The sequence below is a fragment of the Hippopotamus amphibius genome, chromosome 17 (genome assembly GCF_030028045.1).
Source record: "Hippopotamus amphibius kiboko isolate mHipAmp2 chromosome 17, mHipAmp2.hap2, whole genome shotgun sequence".
Taxonomy (NCBI): domain Eukaryota; kingdom Metazoa; phylum Chordata; class Mammalia; order Artiodactyla; family Hippopotamidae; genus Hippopotamus; species Hippopotamus amphibius.
Window position 1 is genome coordinate 21,062,001 of NC_080202.1, and position 23,529 is coordinate 21,085,529.

The 23,529-nt window shown below is 47.9% G+C and overlaps 1 protein-coding gene across 1 annotated transcript; it reads right to left on the reverse strand.

Moving 5' to 3' along the window:
- Positions 1-202: 202 nt before the first annotated feature.
- Positions 203-6,401, reverse strand: CCL5 (C-C motif chemokine ligand 5). Its single transcript, XM_057716087.1, has 3 exons — positions 6,181-6,401; positions 4,899-5,010; positions 203-666 (listed from the first exon to the last, which is right to left on the reverse strand). Exons 1-3 carry the CDS (start codon positions 6,254-6,256, stop codon positions 579-581), a joined length of 276 nt encoding a protein of 91 aa, XP_057572070.1. The 5' UTR covers positions 6,257-6,401; the 3' UTR covers positions 203-578.
- Between the last annotated feature and the right edge of the window lie 17,128 nt (positions 6,402-23,529).

Consider the following 23,529-nt stretch of genomic DNA (forward strand, 5'->3'; position numbering starts at 1 on the left):
GCCACTGATCCCTTTACCTGCTCTGTCCTGCCCAGGCCACTTCTCAGAGAGCCTGTGCCCCTGGGCCTGCTCACTACCTAGGGTCACAGCTGCCAAATCCAGGGAGGACACCAGGTGTGACCAGCCCTGGATCCAGTGCTTAAGGCTCACGAGGAAGGGGGGTTCCCGAGAGGAAGTCAAACCAGGAGCCAGCTTTGTCACTGCATTGAGAATTTTAATGAAAAGCTGATTTCTCATATTGCCAGTCAGCCCTTCCCAGGGAGGGGCCGAGATGGGCCCTCTGGCCACAGGGCATGACCATAGGAGCCCAGTCTCCCTCCCCCCTTTGCCTCCAGAGGCGCTGACATCCTTCCTGACTGCAGAGCGGTGGCCGGGGGAGGGCCCTAAAGCTCAGAGCCTAGAGACCTCCTGTGCACAAGGCAGCCCCGGGAGGCTTTACAGCAGCTGCTGCGTGTGGTGGAATCTGTGCCCTCCAGGGACGGGGCGGGAGGAGGGCACTGGGGGAAAGCCTCCCAAGCTAGTTAGGACAAGAGCAAGAAGCAAAGTTGCACAAGTTCAGGTTGAAGGTGTCCTCCATCCTAGCTCAGCTCCAAAGCGTTGATGTACTCCCGCACCCATTTCTTCTCTGGGTTGGCGCACACCTGGCGGTTCTTTCTGGTGATAAAGCTGTGGGAGAGAAGAGAGTGAGACCTGGTCAGCGCTGGGACAGCCAGTTTTGGGGATGAGGTGGATTGAGGCAGCAGGGAAATCATACTGGGTGGGTTATTTTTGGAGCGCCATATGATTGTATTGGTGGCTTTCAAGGAAAAGACATTTTCTCTTCTGTTGGCTCAAAGGGCTCCAAGCCAGAAGCAGATCTGTGTGCATTTTACCCCCCTATCCCCACTACCACTGCACAAACACATGCAACCTGGAGAGCTAAGGGGATATGGGGGCCCGAGGAACCCAGGGTTGAGCTGGTCAACCACTAGCCTTTTATCAGCACTTCCTGTTTCAGACCCTGTGCTGGGTGCTAAAGATTCAGAGAAAAGGAGGTGTCCTCCAGAAACTGAGTCGTGGCTGAATAAGTGGGATACAGGAGGTGGTGAAACAAACGTGTGATCTGGCCTTAGATAACACAGTGCCTGGCGCATGTAGACATTCAACAAAGGAATCCATCTGTGTGTGCCTGGGTGAACGGAAGAAGGACATGAACTTGAGTTTTGATTTCATCACTTACTAGTTAGATCACCTTGGGCAAATCACTTAGGGCCTCTGAGTCTATATGTTTACCTCTAAAATGTGGAGAGAAATAATTCCAAATTTGCACAGTGGTTGTGAAGCTCAGATGAGATAGTATGGGTAAATTAGTTTTGAAAAATACCATGCATGTGTTGTTTTTGGGGTGCTGTGGGACCTCTGCTTTAGGGTGGATAAGAGCAACATGAGACCAAAGGTCTTTGGTACTGGACACGATGGCGCGGAGAGGTTGAGGGCCCTGAGATACTGGCAGATGTCAAAGTACTTCTACCAATTAACTGGCCAGAATGTGGAGGGCTGTGAGGGCGGGAGGCCTTGTTGATGGTGTAAGTTGGAGGGCTCCAGGCTGGGGATCACGGGTTCCATCCGGCTGCCTGCCTCACCTGTTTGCTGGGAGACTGGTTCTCTCTGGGCAACACCCGGGCCTGGCCAGCAGTGCTACCCATTAACATGTTACGGTTGAGCGAGCCCTGCCTATGTGGACCGTTCTCATTTTGGCTTCTCCTTCAGGATGCTTTCCTGCACTTTTTTGAGATGTTTCCAGACACATGAAGGCTTAGGTTGTCTGATGGGAATGGGGGTTTCTTGGCCCCTTTTCGTGCTCTATCGTGGGGAGTGTTTACTCTCAGGGGAGCTGCTTCCCCTTCTCTGAGTCTCCCTCAGAGCCACTCGACCACCTCTCTTTCTCTCCGCTTGGCATGCGGAGAAGAGAAAGGGAGCAGGAGGGGTGCTCTCGTGCCTCCTAGTGTTTGCCTTCTTGTTTGGGGTGGTGAGGGAGCTTCCGATGCAGACCCTGGCCTCGGCAAGCCAGGTGTCATACAGGAAATCCTGCAGACTCACTGTCCTCTGTCCTCAGCCTCCTTGGCCTGTGGCCAGGAAGTCGAAAGGCCAGGAAACCAACATCTGGGGGGAGGGTTGCCCACGCCTCCTGCTCCTCTTCCTCCCTGCTGAATGTGATACTGGATAGCAGCCCCCCTTGCCAAGCCTCCTCTCCCTGCGCCCATTGTGGGGACGTTCTCCTGGCTCAACTGCCCTCCACCTCCACCTGCCTCTTGAGAGCAGGTGTGCTTAGTGCTACTGCCCTTTTCTCCTGTGCGCTTCCTCAAGTCTCTGGCCCTGGGCGCCCGGGCACACTGTGGGCGCTTAATGGAGGTTGATTAAATGAGTTAGTGACTGAATGAACTGCATTCACTCATCAAGTTTCACTTGTCACTTCTATGTATATAATAATACGTTTAGGGGGAGAAGGAGGATAAGGTAACACTTATCACGCACATAACTGTGTGCGGGAAATACTCTAATTTTATCTTTCTTTTTATTATTCTCACTTTGAGCCAGTGAGGGAAATGCCTCTATTTTACTCTACTTTTCAGATGAGGAAATTGAGGCTCAGAGAAGTTAAGTGATGGACCCAAGCTCACGCAGCTGCTAATTGGCAGAGCTGGGATTTTAAGAAAGGCAGACTAGCTGGAGCAGCCAAGACTGCTGTATTGCCTGCCTCTCTGACATCGGGAGACCCCTTCCTGCTATTAAAAGATGCTACATCTCCAGCCCCAGCACCCTTTCCTCAGCTACATACCCTTCATTTTACACTCCCTGCTGGACCTTTCCACAGGGTTGTTGTGCTGGCACCTTGGTCCTCTCCTTTCTATTTTATTTGTATCTTTTTTCTATTTCTTTAACTTTAAAAAAAATTTATTTATTTGGCTGCACTGCGTCTTAGTTGCAGCACGCGGGATAGGGGATCTTCATTGCCGTGTGCGGGATCTTTAGTTGCAGCATGCAGACTCTTAGTTGTGGCATGTGGGGATCTAGTTCCCTGACCAGTGATCGAACCCAGGTACCCTGCATTGGGAGTGTGGAGTCTTAGCCCCTGGACCACTAGAGAAGTCCCGGTCCTTTCCTTTTTAAATAGCTCTTCCTCAGGACGTCAGGGGGCTCCACGCTTCACCCTTCTCCAGGTCAGGGTTGAAACCTCAGCATCACCCTCAACCCCTCTCTCTTCCTTGCTCCCGACCTCACGTCACCTGCCAGGGCTTGCTGATTCTGCCTCGGAAGTTTCCTCACCCCTGTCCCTCTGTCCCTTCCCTTCAGGTCCTGTTCAGAACTAAGTACCACTCATGTGGACGATAGCAGCCTCTCCGCTGGACCCCTCTTGTCTAGACTTTCCCCGTTCCAGCTCATCACACTTTTGCTTTATCGTGCTGACACTCAAGGCCCTCCTTGCTTTCCTACACAGAGACTCTACAAAAACTAAAGGAGAGTCCTGGCGACATCCCCTCTGCCTCATATACCCCATCCCTCAGTCCAATCCCAAGTCAAACATCACCCTTTGCAGCAAACCTCCCCTAAATCCCTGCTCTTAGCTCAGCCCTCTCTCAGCTCAGCCCTCTCTCAGCTAAACCCTGAGTTCTCTCTTTCCTTTCGTAACATTCTTATGCACGGTACCCTGGTCATGGCTGCGTCTGTCTTAGACTGTGAGCCCCAGAAGGGCAGGGATGGTGGTTTACTCCTCTCTGCCTGCCCATAATAGGGGCTCAAAGAAGGCTTTTTTTTCCTTTTGAAAAATATTTGTTTTCAGAAATAAAATTAGTAGTGCTAAATGTTTTTTTCTTTTGCTGCATGGCATGTGGGATCTTAGATCCCCCCACCAGGGATCAAACCAGGCCCCCTGCATTCAAAGCGTGGAGTCTTAACCACTGGACCACCAGAGAAGTCCCAGTAGTGCTAAATGTTATTGCTGTACTTCAAAAGATTCATCAGGACCCAAGGCCAACTCTGAATACCATAACTTTGCCAGTGTCACAGGAATTTTTGGACTTAAAAACTTCATCGTTATATAGAAAACTTCATGATTGTCCCATTTTCATTCTTTAATGTCTTAAACTTCTTAAGCAACTATCACTAAGGACCTTGCTAGAGCAGAAAGAGGAGGCTCCAGAAACATACTCCATCCCTCCCTCACTTGCTGTGCAACCTTGGGCAAGTCACCAAAACCTCTCTGGGTTTCAGATTCATTATCTGAAACTCGGAGAGAATTATGCATGTCTGTCAGGGATGTTATGATAAAATGTAGAGAGAATGCATGTAAGACATTTGACACACAGTAGGCACTTCCTAGGTAGCAAGGATTATTATTTTTCCCAAATGTAGTAGCTTGCAGTAGTATTTAAAGGAGAATCTCATTTCATTATTTCTTCATCAATCAATAACTTCTTTTTTTTTAAATATGCTTGAATGCAACTAGAGCCTAGACCCCTGACCTGTGCTCTCTAGTTCCTCTGAGGTTGCAGGTGGATTTGGTTGGGTGTGGGATATGGGGGACTGTGGGGTTCTTAATTGGAAAGGGATGTCTGAGTCGATCTCCATGCAGAGGCATTGCAGACCAGGTTCAAGTAACGGTCACATCCGTGAAGATCAGAGACCTAACCTAGCCCATCAGAGTGGGGAGGATCCTCCAGGGACACTTTATCTAGTCTTTTTCCATGATACCTGGCGAATCTGAAGCTAAAGAGGGCGGGACCATGGCCCTTTGAGCAGCTGGAGGATGGGTGGGAGTGGATGGGTCACCCTCTCTGAGGGCTTCTGGTGGGGGGACTGGCTCTGGGGCAAAAGGTGTCCCTCCCAACCCCTGAGGGTTCCATAGGGCTGAGACTCACACGACTGCTGCCATGGAGCACTTGCTGCTGGTGTAGAAATACTCCTGGAGGTGGGCGCGGGGCAGCGGGCGGGAGAGGTAGCCAAAGCAGCAGGGTGTGGTGTCCGAGGCAACTGGGAGAAGGAAGGAAGAAGACTCTTGGATTCATTGCCAGTGCACACTGGGTATTGTGCTGGGCACTTTATAGGATTTATCTTGAATAGACTATTATCCTCCTTTGGCTGAAACTGAGGCTCAGAGAGGTTAAAGTCGTTTGGCCATGGACACAGTGTGCCAGAGTGGGGATTCCCTCCCCTAGTCCCTGAGCCTCCCCTCTATACCACAACCCCATGCCTTTGGCTCTCTGGGCATCCTGGGTCTCCTCTGGGCTTAAGTCCTCTGCCCTTATTCTTGCCCTCCTAGGACCCTCAGTGGATTCAGAATTTGGTTTCTGTGAGACCTAGGGTGGGTTGTGCAGAGGCATCCAAAACTCAGACTTTGTGACTCAGCCAGGACCCCTAAGAAGGGTCTGGAGATGCATATTTTATCCTGGGAGGCTCTGGCTGGGGCACACTGAGATGGGCTCTGAACAGAGAAGGAGGACTTTTTGTTGATCAATTAATTCAGGATGACCCCGGGAAGTGTCAGGTGCCATTTCCCTGCAGAGTAGTAGTGTTTCGGGGCCAAGTAGAACTGGGTTTGAACACCACTTTCCTTACTTCCTAGCTTCGTGACCTTGGACAAGTTACTTAACCTGTCTGAGCTTCTAGAAGTCAAGACCAGCTACTCAAAGAGTAGATGTGAGTATTAAATAAGATGACATATGCAAGGCAATCAGCACAATATTTGACCCAGAGTGGGCATTTAATTAGATTTTGTTATCTGTTCTCAAGCCCTTTCTTCCCCTTCTGTGAAATGGGGGAAAATATGACTGTCCCAGGAGGGTTTTATTTAAGTGCTTAGAAGCTTCTTAGAAACCCTGCTGATGACAGACATGAGCCAGTCGTGTTCGGAGGTCAGCTCGAGCTGCCCCTGGCTGCTAGTATCCCCTGCATCAGTCCACAGTCAGTGAGCACCTGCAGGGCTGGGGGTGTAGACTTTGTTGACACAGACAGGTTGATCAGGGGGTCCCTGCCATGAAGTGGCTTAGAGATCTATCCGCGGACATCTGGGTGAAGCAGTACAAAAGAATATAAATCCTAGGGTTCAGACGGTATAAATGCTACAGTTGAAAAGAGGGCGAGGTCTGGGCCAGTCTAAGGGTCGGCCCCTGAGGGCTGTGGTGGCCAGGACCTTGGACTTACATGGGGAGGCAGATGCAGGAGCGCAGAGGGCAGCCACGGTGACGATGACAGCGAGGGCAGCGGCCGAGACCTTCATGGTAGCTGTGGGCCGAGGCTGTGGGAGGTCCACCTGCTGTCTCAGGATCCTCTGCAGGGATTCTCTGCAGCTCAGGCTGGCCCTTTATAGGGAGTCTGGCCAGCAGAGGGGACTCCCCCTCTAGGGGAGTTTCCAAAACAGCAGCTACACGCTGGCTGATACCATAAGTGAAATTGGCCAAAACGGAAAAGAAAACTGAAATACCCTCCGGAAATTTCTCTCCCTCTCTCTCTCCTCCTCCTCACCCTCTGACCCAGGCTGAGCTCACCACTTCCCTCACTGCCCTCGAGAAGAGCCAGTACAAGCAGCAGTGGTGGAAAAATCTCTTCCTCTGCTGGCATCCTCAGCTTCATCTGCCAGGGCAGGGGTCCTCTCAGAGGTCAGGAAGCTGCTTCCCCGGGGGCAGAAGGAGGGACAGAACGACGAGAGCAGAGCCTGGGTGTCTGGGCTCCCACTGCAATGCTCACTCCACTAAGTAATGCTCACCATGAAAAGGTTTGTGGTAGGGGCATCCTTGAAACTGAACCAAGTGGTGGTCTGGATTAGAGCTGAGGTCCTTCCTCCGTTCCAAAGAACTGGGTACAGCCAATCCTCATCAATTCCTACTTGGGTAATTCAGAATTAGTGATAGTTTGGCCTGGGCTGGGCTGAAGTTGACTTCTGAATTACCTAAAAGTGTCTATCGACAGTGACAAAGGCAAACACATTTTAAAAAGTGTAATTAAAAAGAATGTCATCTCACACCAACAATGTTTTTTGCTAGCTACTGTCACATATGTGACTTGGTGACTGAGAGTGACTGAATCACCCAGAATGGGGAGAACTTGTTTCATTTCTTCCACCCAAAGACTTTGAGGTGGGGTGGTTATTAGTCTCCTTTTATAGAAGTAGAAACTGAGCCCCGGAAGAGGTCATTAAGGTCCTTGAGGTCACACATCAATAAGTGGGATTTGAACCCAAGTATTTCTTTCTTTTTCTTCTTTTTCAGATTAACTTAAAAAAAATTGAACCATAGTTGATTTACAAATTGTATTAGTTTTAGGTATACAGCAAAGTGATTCAGGTACACACACACGCACACATATGTTGTTCTTCACACACACGCGTATATATATATATATATTCTTTTTCAGATTCTTTTCCATTATAGGTTATTACAAGCTATTGAATATAGTTCCCTGTGCTATACAGTAGGTCCTTGTTGTTTATCTATTTTATACATAGTAGCATATATCTGTTAATCCTAAACTCCTAATTTATCCTTACCTCTGCCCTTTCCCTTTGGTAACCATGTTTGTTTTTTTACATCTGTCAGTCTATTTCTGTTTTGTCAGTAAGTTCATTTGTATCATTTTTTAGATTCCACATATAATTGATATCAGATAGTATTTGTCTTTCTCTGACTTAGTATGATAATGTATGCTGTCTGATTTATTTCACTTAGTATGATCATCTTTAGGTCCACCCATATTGCTGCGAAATGGCAAGATTTCATTCTTTTTTATGGCTAATATTCCATTGCATATATACCACATTTTCTTTCTTTTTTTTATACCACATTTTCTTTATCCATTCATCTGTTGATGGACACAGGTTACTTCCATGTCTTGGCTATTGTAAACAGTGCTGTTGTGAACATTGGGGTGCATGTATCTTTTCAAATTAGAGTTTTTGTCTTTTCTACATACATGCCCAGGAGTGGGATTGCTGGATCATATGGTAACTCTATTTTCAGTTTTTTAAGGAACTTCCACACTGTTCTCCTTAGTGACTGCACCAATTTATGAACTCAAGTGCTTCTGGTGACCAGGTTCAAGCTCTGTCCACTGAGCCTCATCATTCAGGCAGTTAAGCTGTTCTTTATCCTCTCTAGGTGCCAGGAGCTGTTCTAAACCTGTTCACAAGAATCCTCATTCCCTCCTGATTTGTTAACCAATTAGCAATAGAAGCACAGTTTTGGAAAGCATGGCCCATCTCATTTAAAGAAATAAATTGCATGCCCTTAAGAAACATCCAGCCATCTACACAAATACGATCTGCCTATTTGAATTGTTCTCATCACACGATCCTCTTAGTTACCAAACATGTGGGAGGCTGTGTGGCCTTGTGGTTGAGAGCAGGGCCTTCAGTGTTTCTCTCATTTATGAGCTAGGTGGCCTCCTACAGTTTACTTCATCTCTCTGGTTCCAGTTTCCTCATGTATAAATCAGGGATAATAATAGTGGCCTCTCCCACAGCTGTTGAGACAATTAAGTTCGCATAAATGTGCTCATTCTAGTAAAACTCTTAAGTATAATGCCTAACACTCATAAGTACTTAATAACATTAGCTATTATTACCATGTTATTATTAAGAGTAAGAAAATGGCAGTCCCAGGACTTCCCTGGTGGTCCAGTGCTTAAGAATCTGCCTTCCAATGCAGTGGATGCCTGTTTGGTCCCTGATCGGGGAATTAGGATCCCACATGCTGCGGGGCAGCTGAGCCCTCGAGCCGCAACTACTGAGCCTGCATCCCATAACTAGAGCGCCCGCGTGCTTTGTAGCCCGGATGCCGCAACTAGAGAGAAGCCCATGCTGCAGCAAAAGATCCTGCATGCTGTAACGAAGATACTGAGTGCTGCAACTAAGACCCGACTCAGCCAAAATAAATAAATAAATAAATAAAATATTTTTTAAAAAAGAAAAGAAAATGGCAGTCCCTTTAAGGATATTTTATACTGTAGGTTTTTCAACAATCTAGATGAGACCCCCTAGTTGATGTGGATTAGTGAATTTTATCATGAAGACTATTTTTTTAAAGTGTGTAACTTGTATTTAAACATTATAAGCTCAATCCTTTTAATTTATTTTTTAAAATATTTATTTATTTATTGACTGCATTGGGTCTTTGTTGCTGCGAGCGGGCTTTCTCTAGTTGTGGCGAGTGGGGGCTACTCTTTGTTGCAGTGTGCAGGCGTCTCACTGCGGTGGCTTCTCTTGTTGTGGAGCACAGGCGCAGGATTCAGTAGTTGTGGCATGCAGGCTCAGTAGTTGTGGGTTGCAGGCTGGGTAGCTGTGGTGCACAGGCTTAGTTGCTCCGAGGATGTGGGATCTTCCAGGACCAGGGCTTGAACCTGTGTCCCTTGCATTGGCAGGTGGATTCTTAACCACTGTGCCACCAGGGAAGTCCCTATGAAGACTATTTTTAAGCAGGTGTGTCAGTTGAGGCTTAGGTTAAATTACTTGCTTAAGGTCACATTTCCTAAAGTGGTAGAATTCGGCATGGAACCCAAGTCTGTCTGAGTTGCTAGCTTTCTACCACACCGCGTTGTTTCTAGAGAAATCCTGCAACTTTTGCTAAGGCTCAGTTTTTCCTTGTGAGCTCGATTTCTGTTGCCTTTTCTTGATCTCAGTTTCCCTCTTTAAGGAAGAAAGGAAAGTACTTTCCTGGATACCAAATACGCTGAGTTTGGACATGAGCTGAGGACAGAACTGAGGGAATCGTAGGTGGACCAACATCATCCCCATCGTTAAACCTGGTGAACCTTTCTGCAGTGTGTACGTGTGTGTGTGTTCACGTCTGTGTATAAGTGGTACTCGGAATGGCTGGGGGGAGGGTGGTGGGGTTGCTAAGTAAGAATAGGCAGTGGGTACATCAGGAGTATTTTTCTTCCCTTTTTGGTGTTCCAGTGGATTGTGGGGGTGCAGGGGAGAGAGAAGAACCCGACCATAATTCCATTTCTGCCGCTCAATTTCTCCTGTGCAAAATCAGAGTTTGGACTCACGGAATCAGTATATTCTCTGGCTCTAAAGTACTGATTCCATGACTTCCCCAGTGGCGTAGTGGTTAAGAACATGCCTGCCAATGCAGGGGACTCAGGTTCGATCCCTGGCCCGGGAAGATTCCACATGCTGCACAACAACTAAGCCTGTGTGCCACAACTATCGAGCCTGCTCTCTAGAGCACACAAGCCACAGCTAATGAGCCCATGTGCCACAACTCCTGAAGCCCGTGTGCCTAGAGCCCATGCTCTGCAACAAGAGAAGCAACTGCAATAAGGCCAAGCACCACAACGAAGAGTAGCCCCCACTCGTGCTAGAGAAAGCCTAGCAGCAGCAAAGACCCATGCAGCCAATAAATAAATAAAGTAAATAAATTTATAAAATAAAAAAAATTACTGATTCTATGAGGAAATCCGAGCACCTGTGTAAACAGTATGGTGCCTGGTACAGGATGGGTGTCCAATGAATGGCAACTATTATTGTAATTCACCTGGCATTCTATGTTCCTGAAAACCAGGAATGCCTGCCCACTGACCCATCACACTGGTGGTTGAGAGGATCAAGGGAAGTGATGATGGTGGATGTGCTTAGGAGACTGTCAGGTGAGGTGCAGACATCACACAGCCGTCTCTCTCCTCCCTGTCCTGCCAGTGTGCTTGGCCTACAGCGCTCCATCATTCCTTATTCCCTTCACAAATTATCCCTGAGAGTTGCCGTGAGCCAGGCACCCCTCTAGGCACCGTGGACGCCATGTGAGCCAGTCAAAGACCTGCCCTCTGGAGCATCTGGGTGTGGGGGGAGGGGAGGGGAAAGCTAACCCAGAACAGGGAAAACATACTCCTCTCCTGTCAGTCATCATCTCACTGATCTTGTCTTCACCCCCTGAACACAGTAACAATGTCCTATGCTTTTTTTTTAAATTGGTTTTTTTTTGTATTCTCCCCCTGCATTCCAACAAGTGTCTTGGACATGATAGATGCTAAGTTAATGCTAGTTTAGTGTTTTTTTTTTTTTTTTGGCGGCATCGGGTCTTCGTTGCTGTGTGCGGGCTTTCCCTAGTTGAGGTGATCAGGGGCTACTCTTCATTGCGGTACGTGGGATTTTCAGTGCGCTTACTTCTCTTGTTGCAGAGCACAGGCTCTAGGTGTGCAGGCTTCAGTAGCTGTGGTGTGCAGGCTCAATAGTTGTGGCACGTGGGCTCTAGAGCACAGGCTCGGTAGTTGTGGTGCACGGGCTTAGTTGCTCCGAGGCATGTGGGAGCTTCCAGGACCAGGGGTCGAACCCGTGTCCCCTGCATTGGCAAGAGGATTCTTAACCACTGCACCACCAGGGAAGTCCCAATTCTAGTTTAGTCTGATAACTTCTTATTGCATCTTAATGAAGTTCATGGGCTCTCTAGAGTCTGACTCCTGGGTTCAAAACCCAGCTGTATTATTAATTCTGGCTTGGAGAAAGTTGCTTGCTTTCTCTAGGACTAAGTTTCTTATCTGTAGAGTGAGAGATTGGTTCCAACCTGTTTGAGGAATAGAGCCCTTTAAAAATCTGATAAAAGCTGTAAACACTTTCCACAAACATGTGGAGACCTACCCAGACACACACACACACACACACACACACACACACACATAATTTTGCATATGAGAGGTTCATAGACCTGGCAGACTCATTGATGGGCCTCTTGAGTTCAGAGAGCTGGTTCTCATCACCCTTCCTCCATCCTGCACCCCTTTACCTAGCATATTCTTCGCTGAAGCCAGACACACACTCTGCCCCAGATACTGCAGCTCCTCCCCTGCCCTCCTGGCCCAGTCCTCCTTTTTCCTCTTTCATTTCCTAAGCTAAGCTGGCCACCTGCCCAGCCTGACACTGTGACGTTGGGAAACCAAAGCAGGCAAAGAAAATGAAACCTCATCACACCTGGATTCCAAAGCGTTACTCTGACCTGGAGTTCCCTCCGTGACTGTGTGGGGAGCAGCTCTGGCTTTTCTGGCTGCTTTTAAAAATAATTCCATAACAGGGAAATTGCCTCCACCCTCTAGGAATCCCACTCTGGGGCCCAAGAGAAGCCTAAGGCACAGTCATTTCCTCCTGATAAGCCTTAATTTTCTCCATCCACAAACTGGAGATTTGCTCTCTGTGTCCTTCCTTCTCTGCCCTTGTGAACATGTGTAAACATCTCGCAGCTGAGCCAGTGAGCTGCTGTCTCCCTCTTCCTTGTGTCTGCAGGGCCTTGCTTGGCGCAGGCGCTCCGTTAGTGCTGGTGGAGGTCTGTAGGGGTGGCATGTGAAGGTGCGAGGGGAGGCCTCCCAGCAGGCTCAGGGGATCCGCCCAGGTGGGAGCAGGATTTGAGCCCCTATTCAGGACTTTTCTTACTGCATCCTGCCCTCGCCTTTTGGTCCAGCTCTGGTGTGTTCATCCTGTGTCGCTCTGTTCTGTGCCTCCCTTCCCTTCCCCATCCCCTGGCACACTTCACTGTGTTGGGGGTACCACCTGGGACAACAGGTCTCCTGGCTCAGCCACAGTCAGGTGGGAGAACTGCAGCTTGGCCTCCCCCATCTCTCGCACCTTCACCACACAGGACAGGGGCTGTGTATGCCCCACTTGTTTTCTGCAGCTGGAGACCACAGGCGGTGTGTTTGTTGATGGGCTCGCCCGCGTCGGGGGCCTGGAGGAGCCCACCACAAGGCACCCTGGTGGGTGGGGCAGCCGTGGGAGCGAGGCCCAGGCGGAAGCGTCAGTTCTTCCAAAACTGCGGGTGGGGTGGGGGTGGGGGGCAGACGATTTCGGGGCCTCCTCCTCCCGACGCTTCGGAGTCTGGTTTTTGTTTTTGTTTTCCCCTGCGTGTTTGTGGGTGGCTTCTCCTTTCTCTGTGCATCCTTTCAGAGCATGGCAGCCCCTCCCTTCTGCTGCCCCCAGCCCCCAGGAGAAAGGCTGGAGAAGGGGGACAAACTTGGGCTGAAATCAGATCACTCACTCTCAGTGTGTCTTTGGTCAAGTTATTAACTAGGCTACACTTTGGTTTCCTTTCTAGAAATAGGGCAGACTATCCTAGCTCCTGGGGCACCCTGGAGGATGAAGGGAGGCAACCAGTGGACTGCCTAGTGCCATTCCTGACACAAGTCCATACTCAGAACACGATGTCTTCTCTTTCTTTCCCCAGACATCCAGGCTCTGGCATTTCTTCCCTTAATGTACCACCCTCTGCCCAGGAGAGGCGTTCATCTCAGCTCAGTGTCGGGAGACATGGGGGCAGGCGAGGGAAGTTGACGGTGATATTCCACTAGCTCGTAGGCACTGGGCTATATATTTTAGGCATTATTTCACTGATTAGGAAGAAAACACATAGAAAACGGTGATGACAGTCCTGCGTTGAGTTGTCCTGCCCTCTGTGTGGCAGACTTTGAGACACAGGTCCTGTGCTCTGCTCTTCCCTGGATTTCTCTCTCTCTGAGCCTGGCGGTGGGGTGAGACATGATGCCCTCTTCCCTCTTCCTGGCTGTCCCTGAAGGGCAGCGCACAGACCCTTTTTCGAAGAGTTTCACAGACAGACTTACAAAGGAAGTGAAACAAGTTTCAGGATCTTATAAGACTCTGTGGCTGTGGTCTGGATTCCGCCCCTTTTGTAAGCTGGTCCTGAGAAGCCCCTTGGCTTCTTTTCTTTTTTTTTTTTTTGATGGGTAAGAAGTTTATTTATAGATTTACTTAAAGAGAAACACACTCCGCAGACAGAGTGTGGGCCGTGTCAGAAGGTGAGAAAGGCCCCAGGGTGTGGGGGTTGTCAGTGTTTGTAGGGGTGGGTAATTTCATAGGCTAATGAGTGGGCGGAGTACCCAGCTATTTCAGGAAGGGGCAGGGATTTCCAGGAATTGGGCCAGCGCCCACTTTTGATCCTCATGGAAAGCCTTGGAACTGTCATGGCACCTGGAAGTCCACTTGTCCGTCATCTTGGACCCCTTTGGTTCCAATCAGTTTATATCATGTCTTCGGGCTGTGTCATTCTTTCAAAGGTTGTGCCCTGCCCCCTTTCCTCCTGTTTCACAAGGACCCCCAGTAGCCAGCCGCCCTCACTTAGAGCTACCAGATGACCCCAGTGATTCACCAACTACAGTAGAGTAAGTGGCCTCTTCCCCGTGACACTTTTCCTGGAAAAAATGGTTTCAGCCATTCCTGGCAGAGGCCTGGCCCATCGTCCCCCTGTGTTACAAGACACAGAGGATCCTCTAAGTTCACAGGAACCAGAATCTGGAAGGGAGTGACCATGAGTGATAGGTAAGAACCAAGGCGGCGGAGAAGCGTATTTGAAAAGACTTTTCAGAACTGCTTGGATTCTGTGTTGTTTATTACCGTCCAAATACACGAAGTTCTGATGAAATAAAATCATCTGGTACAGATAAAAACAGGCATGAAAGCCCAGAGTCGTTTTAGGGCCAAATCGCAGACCACCCAATGGTTCACATTTTAGGAATTTGAAACGCCTAAAAATAGATAAGGTGGTTTCTGAAAAAGAGAAAGAGTGAGAGAGAAGGAAAGAAAAAAGAAAAAAAAAGAAAGGAGAGGAAAAGGAGAAAGAGAGGAGACAAGAAACCACTCAGGAAATGTTAGCTCACAAGAATGCCCGATGTAGAAAGAAGTGACATACGCGTAAAAAATGCATAAACTTTGTGCAGGTTAACGCAATAGTAAACAGTAGAATACGTAGGCCTCATAATACTTTTGTAATGGCATACATACATCTCTAGCATTTTGAAAAATATGCAGACGCTAATTAAGGATCATTCTAGATAAAAGTACATATTTCTTTAAAGGGGTGGGCTGGGGCAGGAGAAGTATGGTCTCAGGGCAGATCCCCGCAGATGTACAAAGATGAAACTGTTTTTTGGTAATTCTAGTGGACATGGCAGCAAAAACTTGTCATAAGGATGTTGGCTGGTTTTAAGAGGGTTATTTTCAAATATAACCTTACAGCTCCATTTGTGAAAAAATCTTTGTGAAAAGTGAATTTTATTAACTCTGAAAAATGCCTATATTGACAGCTCTTTCTAAGATAAACGAAAAGTAGCCGAGCTGTGAACGGGTGAGGGCTCTATGCTCTAAAGCAAATGTGAACCCTCTTCCGGTTCCTCTCACACAAAGGGATACAGACTTTTAAATACAATAAACTTCCTTAAAAATCTGCCAGCTAACAATTGTTTACATCATAGAAAAATAGCATTTTTGTAAAAAGAAATATAGTTACTTTGTTAAAATGGTCTATTTTAAACCAGCATTATTTTTCATATAAAGAATTTCTAAACATCCATACAGGAAATAAAAATAGATAATACTGAGTGCAAAGCAGACAACATCATGTTTGCAAATGATCAAAGTATCTCACTGCCAGATAAATAGTACTCTTAGTTCACTACGGTACAAGTTTTACTCTTTGGGGAACTTAAAAGCTACTGCTTTTATTCTCTGATGGCAAGTAACTTCTATGTAAAGTGACTTCAGCAGCAGAAGGCCAAATGGATGAGAAAAGGATTATACATGTGCGTTCACATTTCCCCAGAACTCAAAGTGCTGGCAGGCGAGCAGTGGCCTGCGGCCCAAACTCCCTACCAGAAGCGTGGACCGCAGGCCACGGGGATGAGGAGGGGGATTGACGACATTCACGGTCCTTTCAAAATCATTCATTATGCCACCAACATTTGAGTTTTCCCATACAGCCAGATCAACACCAAACTCTTTACCAGCGTGGCTAAATCCACCATTAAGCAGGGTCTTTGTGACTCTTTTCTAAATATAGGTATTAACTCTTCGTGCTATAAAAACAGATGGTTTCAACGGACTACTGCTTTATTTCCATTGAGTGCCTCTGCAGGGCTGATGAATTTCCTGGCAGCAGTGGAACAGGGTGTCCCAGGGTGGGTCCCAGCTTCCTCCCCGGCGGCGAGGCTGAGGCCAGCTCGGAGGTCACTCCATTAGCAGGCAACGCGGCCCCATGCTCCACTGGCGTGTTGTCACACCCTCTCCACCCTGCTAGGGTCGTGCGAATCTGGGCACCAGAAGTCTTGACCACCGTTCTCTTCTCTTCGTGCTGTCGGACGCCAGTCTTCTTCCAGCAGGAGGGTGCTGCTGGGGTCAAAGAGCTTGTGCCCGTCGCTCAGAGCCCCCAGGCCTCCTGGCTGCGCCCTGGGGCCCCTCTCGCCCTTCGGCACCTCAGCCTCCTCCGCAGAGTCTGTGCCCCTCGAGGTCAGGAGCCTCAGCCGAGACACGGAGCTCACCTCCTTCATCCTCATTAGGCGGCCGGGGTCTGCCCTTCTGGGCGGGGACGCCAGTTTCTCCTGTAAACTTTCAATCACTTTGGACGTGCTTCGGAGCCTCTTTTCTGAGGCTGCCCCTTGGCTTCTTGACCAGTGCATCCATTCCTGGGGCTGGGGGTCTGTGGTCTCTCATCTCCTCCATCCTGCCTCCCTGCCCCCGCAACTGCAGAGTGTTCAGGCCGCAACAAGAGGGACCTTAGGACCTCTGGAGGCATTTGTACTTTTTAGGACCTCCAGCCTAAGAGAGGAAGTCCCCTTAGGGGATTTCCTCAAAGTGGGATCTGGAAATTCCACACCTTAGTCACAGAGGCAGTTTTGGGCAGTGAAAAGAACAAGGGGAAGGGAATTAGGAAACCTGAGCTCTAGTCCCAGTTCAGTGCCAAACCTAGTCGTGAGATTTTGGCAAACCTCTTACCTTCTGTGGCCCACAGTTTCCTCATCTAGGAAATGGAGGTTTGATGATATTATTCCTGAGGCCATTCTCAGTTAAAAGATACAAAACTAGAGGGTTTGTAGTGTCCTGTGACCCCTAAAATTGGTTCATACCACTCCTTCTGCTGGTAAGCCTGAGGGGTTATCATACCCTTCTTCCTTCCCATCCTTCCAAGGCCTGGGACTCACCTAACCACTTAGCCCATGAAGTCCTTCCTCGGACAGTATTGCATTCGTCCACTTGTCCACTGCTTGGCCTTTTCACTTCTCTCACTCCTTCACTCCTTCCATTCCTCTGCCCACCCGTCCATCCCTTCATCTCTACATCTGTGTTTACCAGTGCAGAAAACAGCTCTGGCTAGCTTAAGCAGGAGGGTAACGTACTGGAGGTAATGCTGAGTAGCTATTAGAATGGATAGAGCACTGGAGAACCTGCCTTGGAAAAAGGACAGGTGAGAAACCATCTGCATGTTTGGGCAGCAAGTACTACTTGACAGTCTCATCAGGGTACCGCTGTTGAAATAAAGGTACTCCAGCCATTTTCCTATCCACATCTCAATCTATTAAGGATTCATAGTCCTAGGGGAGCTGGGATAACCAGCCAAGCTGGTGTCATTTGCTTGCTTCTTGGCTGGGAGAGGATAGAGCACCTGATTTGTAGTACCACTGAGACTGTATACCCTGGGGGAGAAGTAATTCCACAAAAGGATATCAAGGCAATATTTGGAAGGGGGAATGGATGCTGTGTGAGAAAAGTAAAAAACAAACAAGCAAACAGAAGCAAATTAAATCAGTGTTCTGTCTACCCACCCACCTACCCATCCATCCATCCATCTATCCATCATCCATCCATCCATCTATCCATTCATCTAGCCAGCCTCTCAGCCAACCAGAAACACATTTTTACTGAGCACCCATCTTGTTACAGAGCCACGCCAGGCACTTAGACACAGTGCAAATCCACCCATCAGAAACATCCCAAGAGTCTCCTCACAAAGGATGTATCTCCGGAGCAGAAACAAAGATGAGGACCCAGAGAAAGGAATTCATGTACATCCATGTAGTGGAGGGTCTCAAACAACCTTTCTAGGGACAGGGTGACTCATTCTGGATGTGGGCAGGTAAGGGATGGTTTTTGTGGATGTATATCACAGGAGATTGCTTTCATAGGTGCACAACAGGATGTGGCCAGGATTAGGCACTAGAAACCCTAGGTCTGCCTCTAGTCTCTTTTCCTCTCTAGCAGTGGGCAAGTCATACTTCGTTTTTAAAATCTGTAAATGGGGAAAATGAATATAAGAATCCCTGCCCTGGGGAGTTCCCTGGTGGTGCAGTGATTGAGAATCTGCCTGCCAGTGCAGGTGATATGGGTTTGAGCCCTGGCCCAGGAAGATCTCCTATGCCTCGGAGCTACTAGGCTTGTGCGCCACAGCTACTGAGTCCACGCATCAAAACTACTGAGCCTGTGTGCTGCAACTTCTGAAGCCCGCGTGCCTAGAGCTCATGCTCCGCAGAGAGAGAAAAAACCACCACACTGAGAAGCCTGCGCACCGCATTGTAGAGTAGCCCCTGCTCACCACAACTAGAGAAAGCCCACACACAGCAATGAAGACCCAAAGCAGCCAAAAAAAAAAAAAAGCAAAAAAAAAAAAAAAAAAAAAAAAAAAAAAAAAGAAAAGAAAAGAATCCCTGCCCTGTGTAACTCAGAGAACTAATGTGGAGGTGGAATGACTTAGTGGATATGAAGGGTGAAGGCACTTTCCAAGTACAAAGATAGAGAACTGTTTTTGCCATGCTTACTTCTGTTTCCAGAGTGGCTGATGAGAATACGCATGGCTCATGTGTTATCCTCTCTTCTTTCCTGCCCTCACTGCTCACCACCCAGCGGTAACCATGGAGAGGGTCTGTTGAGATTTTTGGTCATTTAGGCTGGTGGATGAATGTCCAGGGTAGTCACTACTACCCACCTCAGAGCTGTGGATGGTCAGGGCTCTGTGGGCTCCAAGTAGACTGGAAACAGCAGCTGGGTGAGTGTGTATGTGTGGAGCAGATCCAGGTTTCTTGTGGGTGGGAATGCAATGGCGACGGAAGTCCTAAACGATGTGAGTGGCCCAACAATTTCCAGTTCACAGTAGAAAGGAGCTGGTTCTCCAAGTTGTGGCCAAGTCAGCACAAGATACCAGAGCTGAGATCAAAGGGTGAAGCAGATATCGTCTGGAGGAAATTTCCCTGTCCTTACAGGGACCCAGGCCATGAACGTGGGTAAGTCATGTCAACTTTCAGGGCCAGTTTTCTCATCTGTGAAACGGGTGGTTTGCCTGCAGGGAGCAGCCTGTTGTTGGGGCTGGCTCATCTTTGTCACTTGCCCTAGGACGAATGTCCGTCCAGGCACAGGCCTGCCTGTCGGTCCTCAGCTCGTCTCTTCCAGCTAAAGGTCTTTCCTCATATAAAAAAAGCACTCCCTGTGCTGCCTTTCATTGTTGGTGGGCTACACATTGCTGCAACCTCTATGGAGGGCAGTTTGGCAAAATCCAATTCGAATTTTTAAAGCACATATTGTATTTAATAAGCACTAGCAATTCTACGCCTAGGAGTTTATCTTACATACATATGCACACAGGCACCACCTAATAATCTATACAAGATATTCATGCTTTGGAACAGTGAAGGCTGGAGACAGTAAGGGACCGATTAACTAACTTTGCACTTCCATATAATGGAATGTCAGGCAGCTACGAAAAAGAATGATGTAACTCACTAGGGGGCCTGGTTTTGATCCCTGGTCAGGGAACTAGATCCCACATTGCACAACTTAAGAGTTCACATGCCGCAATTAAAAGATCCCGCTTGCTGCAGCAAAGATCCCGTGTGCTGCAACTAAGACCTGGCACAATCATCAAAAAACCTAGAAACAATAAATGCTGGAGAGGGTGTGGAGAAAAGGGAACCCTCCTGCACTGTTGGTGGGAATGTAAGCTGGTACAGCCACTATGGAAAACAGTTTGGAGATTCCTTAAAAAGCTAAAAATGGAACTACCATATGACCCAGCAATACCACTCCTGGGCATATATCCTGAGAAAACCATAATCCAAAAAGAAAAAAGGTACCATAATGTTCATTGCAGCACTATTTACAATAGCCAGGACATGGAAGCAACCTAAATGTCCATCAACAGATGAGTGGATAAAGAAGATGTGGCACATATATACAATGGAATATTAGCCATAAAAAGGGATGAAATTGAGTTATTTGTAGTAAGGTGGATGGACCTAGAGTCCATCTGTCATACAGAGTGAAGTAAGCCAGAAAGGGAAAAACAAATACCTTATGCTCATATCTATGGAATCTAAAAAATGGTGCTGATGAACCTAGTGAGAGGGCAAGAATAAAGATGCAGATGTAGAGAACGGACTTGAGGCCATGGGGTGGGGGCGAAGGGGAAGCTGGGACAAAGTGAGAGTAGCACTGACATATATACACTACCAATGTAAAATAGATGGCTGGTGGGAAGTTACTGCATAACATAGGGAGATAAACTCGATGATGGGTGATGACTTAGAGGGCCGGGACGGGGAGGGTGGGAGAGAGTCGTGGGAGGGAGGGGATATGGGGATATATATATAAAAACAGCTGATTCACTTTGGTGTACCTCAAAAGCTGGTACAAGAGTGTAAAGCAATTATATTCTAATAAAGAGCTAAGAAAAAAAAAAAGGACCTGGCACAGCCAAACAAATAAATAAGTAAATAAGTAAGTAAATATTAAAAAAAAACAAAAAAACAGAATAGCTTATGTAGCGTGCTACATGTATATGAGAAAAAAGAAGACTCATCTAAGCTTGTAAATGTATAGATTCTCTTTTGCAGGCTTATAAGAAACTGGTAACAGTTACCTTCCCTTCCTAATAGGAAGGGAAACTGGGAGGGAGGCCTGGGGACCGGGGTAGGAGGGATACTATTTCCTTAAAGCTTTTAGACGTTTAAAATGTGAGTTTATTTAGGACAAAAATATATTTTGAAAAATTGATATGTATCATTCTAACCAATATAACAGTTCAAAATTATTATAGTATCTATTTTCATTTTCTGGTAAAAAATTATTTTTTTTACATGAATCCTTCACCCAGATCCCATTTCGCTTGCTTGATTTTTTCTTTTTTTTAAAAATTTTTATTTTATATTGGAGTATAGTTGATTAACATATTGTGTTAGTTTCAGGTGTACAGCAAAGTGATTCAGTTATACATACACATGTATCTATTCTTTTTCAAATTCTTTTCTTATGTACGTCATTACAGAATATTGAGCCGAGTTCCCTGTGCTATACAGTAGGTCCTTATTGATTATCTATTTTAAATATAGTAGTGTCTCTATGTCAATACCAAACTCCCAACTTATCCCTCCCTCCATTCCCCCCCACCCCCAAGGGGACGCTATTTTGCATTTCAGAATTTTGTATCATGTGCATGTTTGGATGTTTGGTCTATTTACAGTCATCTGGCAGGATGTGCCCAGTTGTCCAGGAGGGATTCCCTTGGCATTTCCCAGTCTTAGAGCCCCTTTTATCTTTGAGTCCAGGGAGAGACCCAGGTCCTCTCAGTGGGGTTTCTGAGGTGGGAGGACTCACCCAGTGGCTCATCCTTGCTGCGGCCTCTCACCCCACCCCTCGCCCCTTCAGGTGAATGGGCTTTTAGAATCACTCTTTGACACCAAAAACACAGCCTTATGTGCCTTCCCCTAAAAGAAGACTGACGGCTGGACCCGGGGAAGGAGGAGCAGATCACAATCTCCTCCGACAGAGGCTGTCGCGTAGTGGAAATAGCACAGGCTTTGGAGTTGCACAAGCTTTGGTTCAAATTAAAGCCTCTGCTGCTGAAGCTGTGAAAGCTCAAGAAACTGCCATGATCTTGTTAGAACGTTTGCTCATCTGTAAAATGGGCCGACTACGACTGAGCCCCGGGACTGGAAAGATGAGAGGAGGTCACTGTGTACAATGCCTGGCACATAGCAGGTGCTCAGGGGATGGTCACAGCTCTGCACAGTGTTGCTGAAGTCAGGGCAAAACCTGCTGGGGCCCTTTCTCTTGACAGAGGGAAGAAACAGTCGTGGTTGAAACTGATGGCCCCCTGGGCGTGGCCCCTTGCCTAGTAGAGGTGAAAGAGGCATGGTGCCTGCCTGCCAGGGATGCATGCTAATTAGATGGTCTGGGAGAGCCTCGAGTTTGCAGCTGCCTCTCTGTAGCTCTGAGGTCTGGAGACAGTACGGTGGTCGGCCCCAAGGTGACTGCAGGATGAGACTTGCCCTGAAGTTCGCAGTGGTGACTCTCTGGTCAGGGAAGAGGCTGACTCAGGAAGTTCTGGAAGCTGCTCCATAAGGATGGGGTGTCGGGCCTGGAGGGAAGCAGTCTCCCCCAGCATCAAGGGTTCTTATCTCTTTCCTTGTCTGTGAAATAGGGATAATAGGACTGCCTACTTTTCAGTGAGGATTCGAAGAAATGTATGAGGCAGCACCAAAATGTTGTTTTAGTAGAACGGGTTAAAGTTGAGTTGATTGGTCTAAAATGAGGGCAAAAATCTTCTTAGGGAGGGAATTACTCTTGGGCTTAGGGAAAAAATGCATAATGGACATGTTCAATGATAAAAGGGGAGACCTCCTGCCTTATCCCACCCCTACCTATATTGCCTAGAGAGGGCTAATTGTCCTGCAAAAGAAAGAAATTAGGATTGAGAGTCCTACATGGTCAGTGTGAGAGTTGGTGTGGGGCTGTGAGGGAGAAGAGGGCAGATGGGCAGCGGTCCCAGGTCTTGAGAAGAAAGCCCAGGGAGAGGTTAATTTCTTCCGGCAGGGAATGGCCAGTGGATTTTTAAGGTAGGGATTTTGATGGCTAATATCCAATTTCAAGTTTTTACCCAAATTATTCTGTGCTACATTCAGAACATATCTTATGCCCAAATTTCCAGTAAACATCTGTTAACACCCAGTAGCTCACATCGGGGTGGTTTTGGGGGAATGAGAGCCCTGATCCACGTGAGTGAAGCAGCATGTGAAGAAAGAGAGGATTCAGTGGAAGCTGGGAATTGGAGGGAGAGGTGCCAGGACCCAGCACCAGCCTCTAGTCCTCCTGGGGAATGTGGACGGGCAGAGACCCCTGACTGCTCGCAGCCTCTGAGATGCGGGATGGAACAAGGTTGGGGATATTTTGATGAGGCTCTGGATGACCCTAGAGCAGAGGCTGCCAAGTGGCTGGCTTAAAAAGGAGGGAGGATGTGCTGAGATTCAGGTCACTGAGAACATGGTGGGGCAGAGGCAGCAAGTGAGGGAGCCGGGGTCCTGGCCACACCCAGTGAGCAGACCACACAAGTCCCCTGGCTGCCGCAGCGTGGGGTTCAGAGCAACGTGAGATGAGCCACACCTCAAAGCATCATGAACAGGAAGCAGCAGGATGAGAGCCACGCCCCTCACCCCCAGCCAGGGCCTCGAGGCTGCTTAAGCGCCCCCTGCATCCTGAGGCCATTTTGGAGAGGGTTTCCCATCTTCTTCCGTTGTTGGTGGGGATGGCTCTTCCAGTGTCAGATCAGTTACTGAAAATAAAGAGAACAACTCTTTTTTGGGGTATATCTAAGTGGTGACATGTACACTTTTGACACTGCCACACAATGCATGATAAAGAATCACCCCCACTGTCACAGATGCACACAACCCTTCAGCCACAAAACCACCCTTTTGTGTTGCAGACACACAGGCTGCTTTCCTTCCTCAGCGCTGCAGACACTCAGA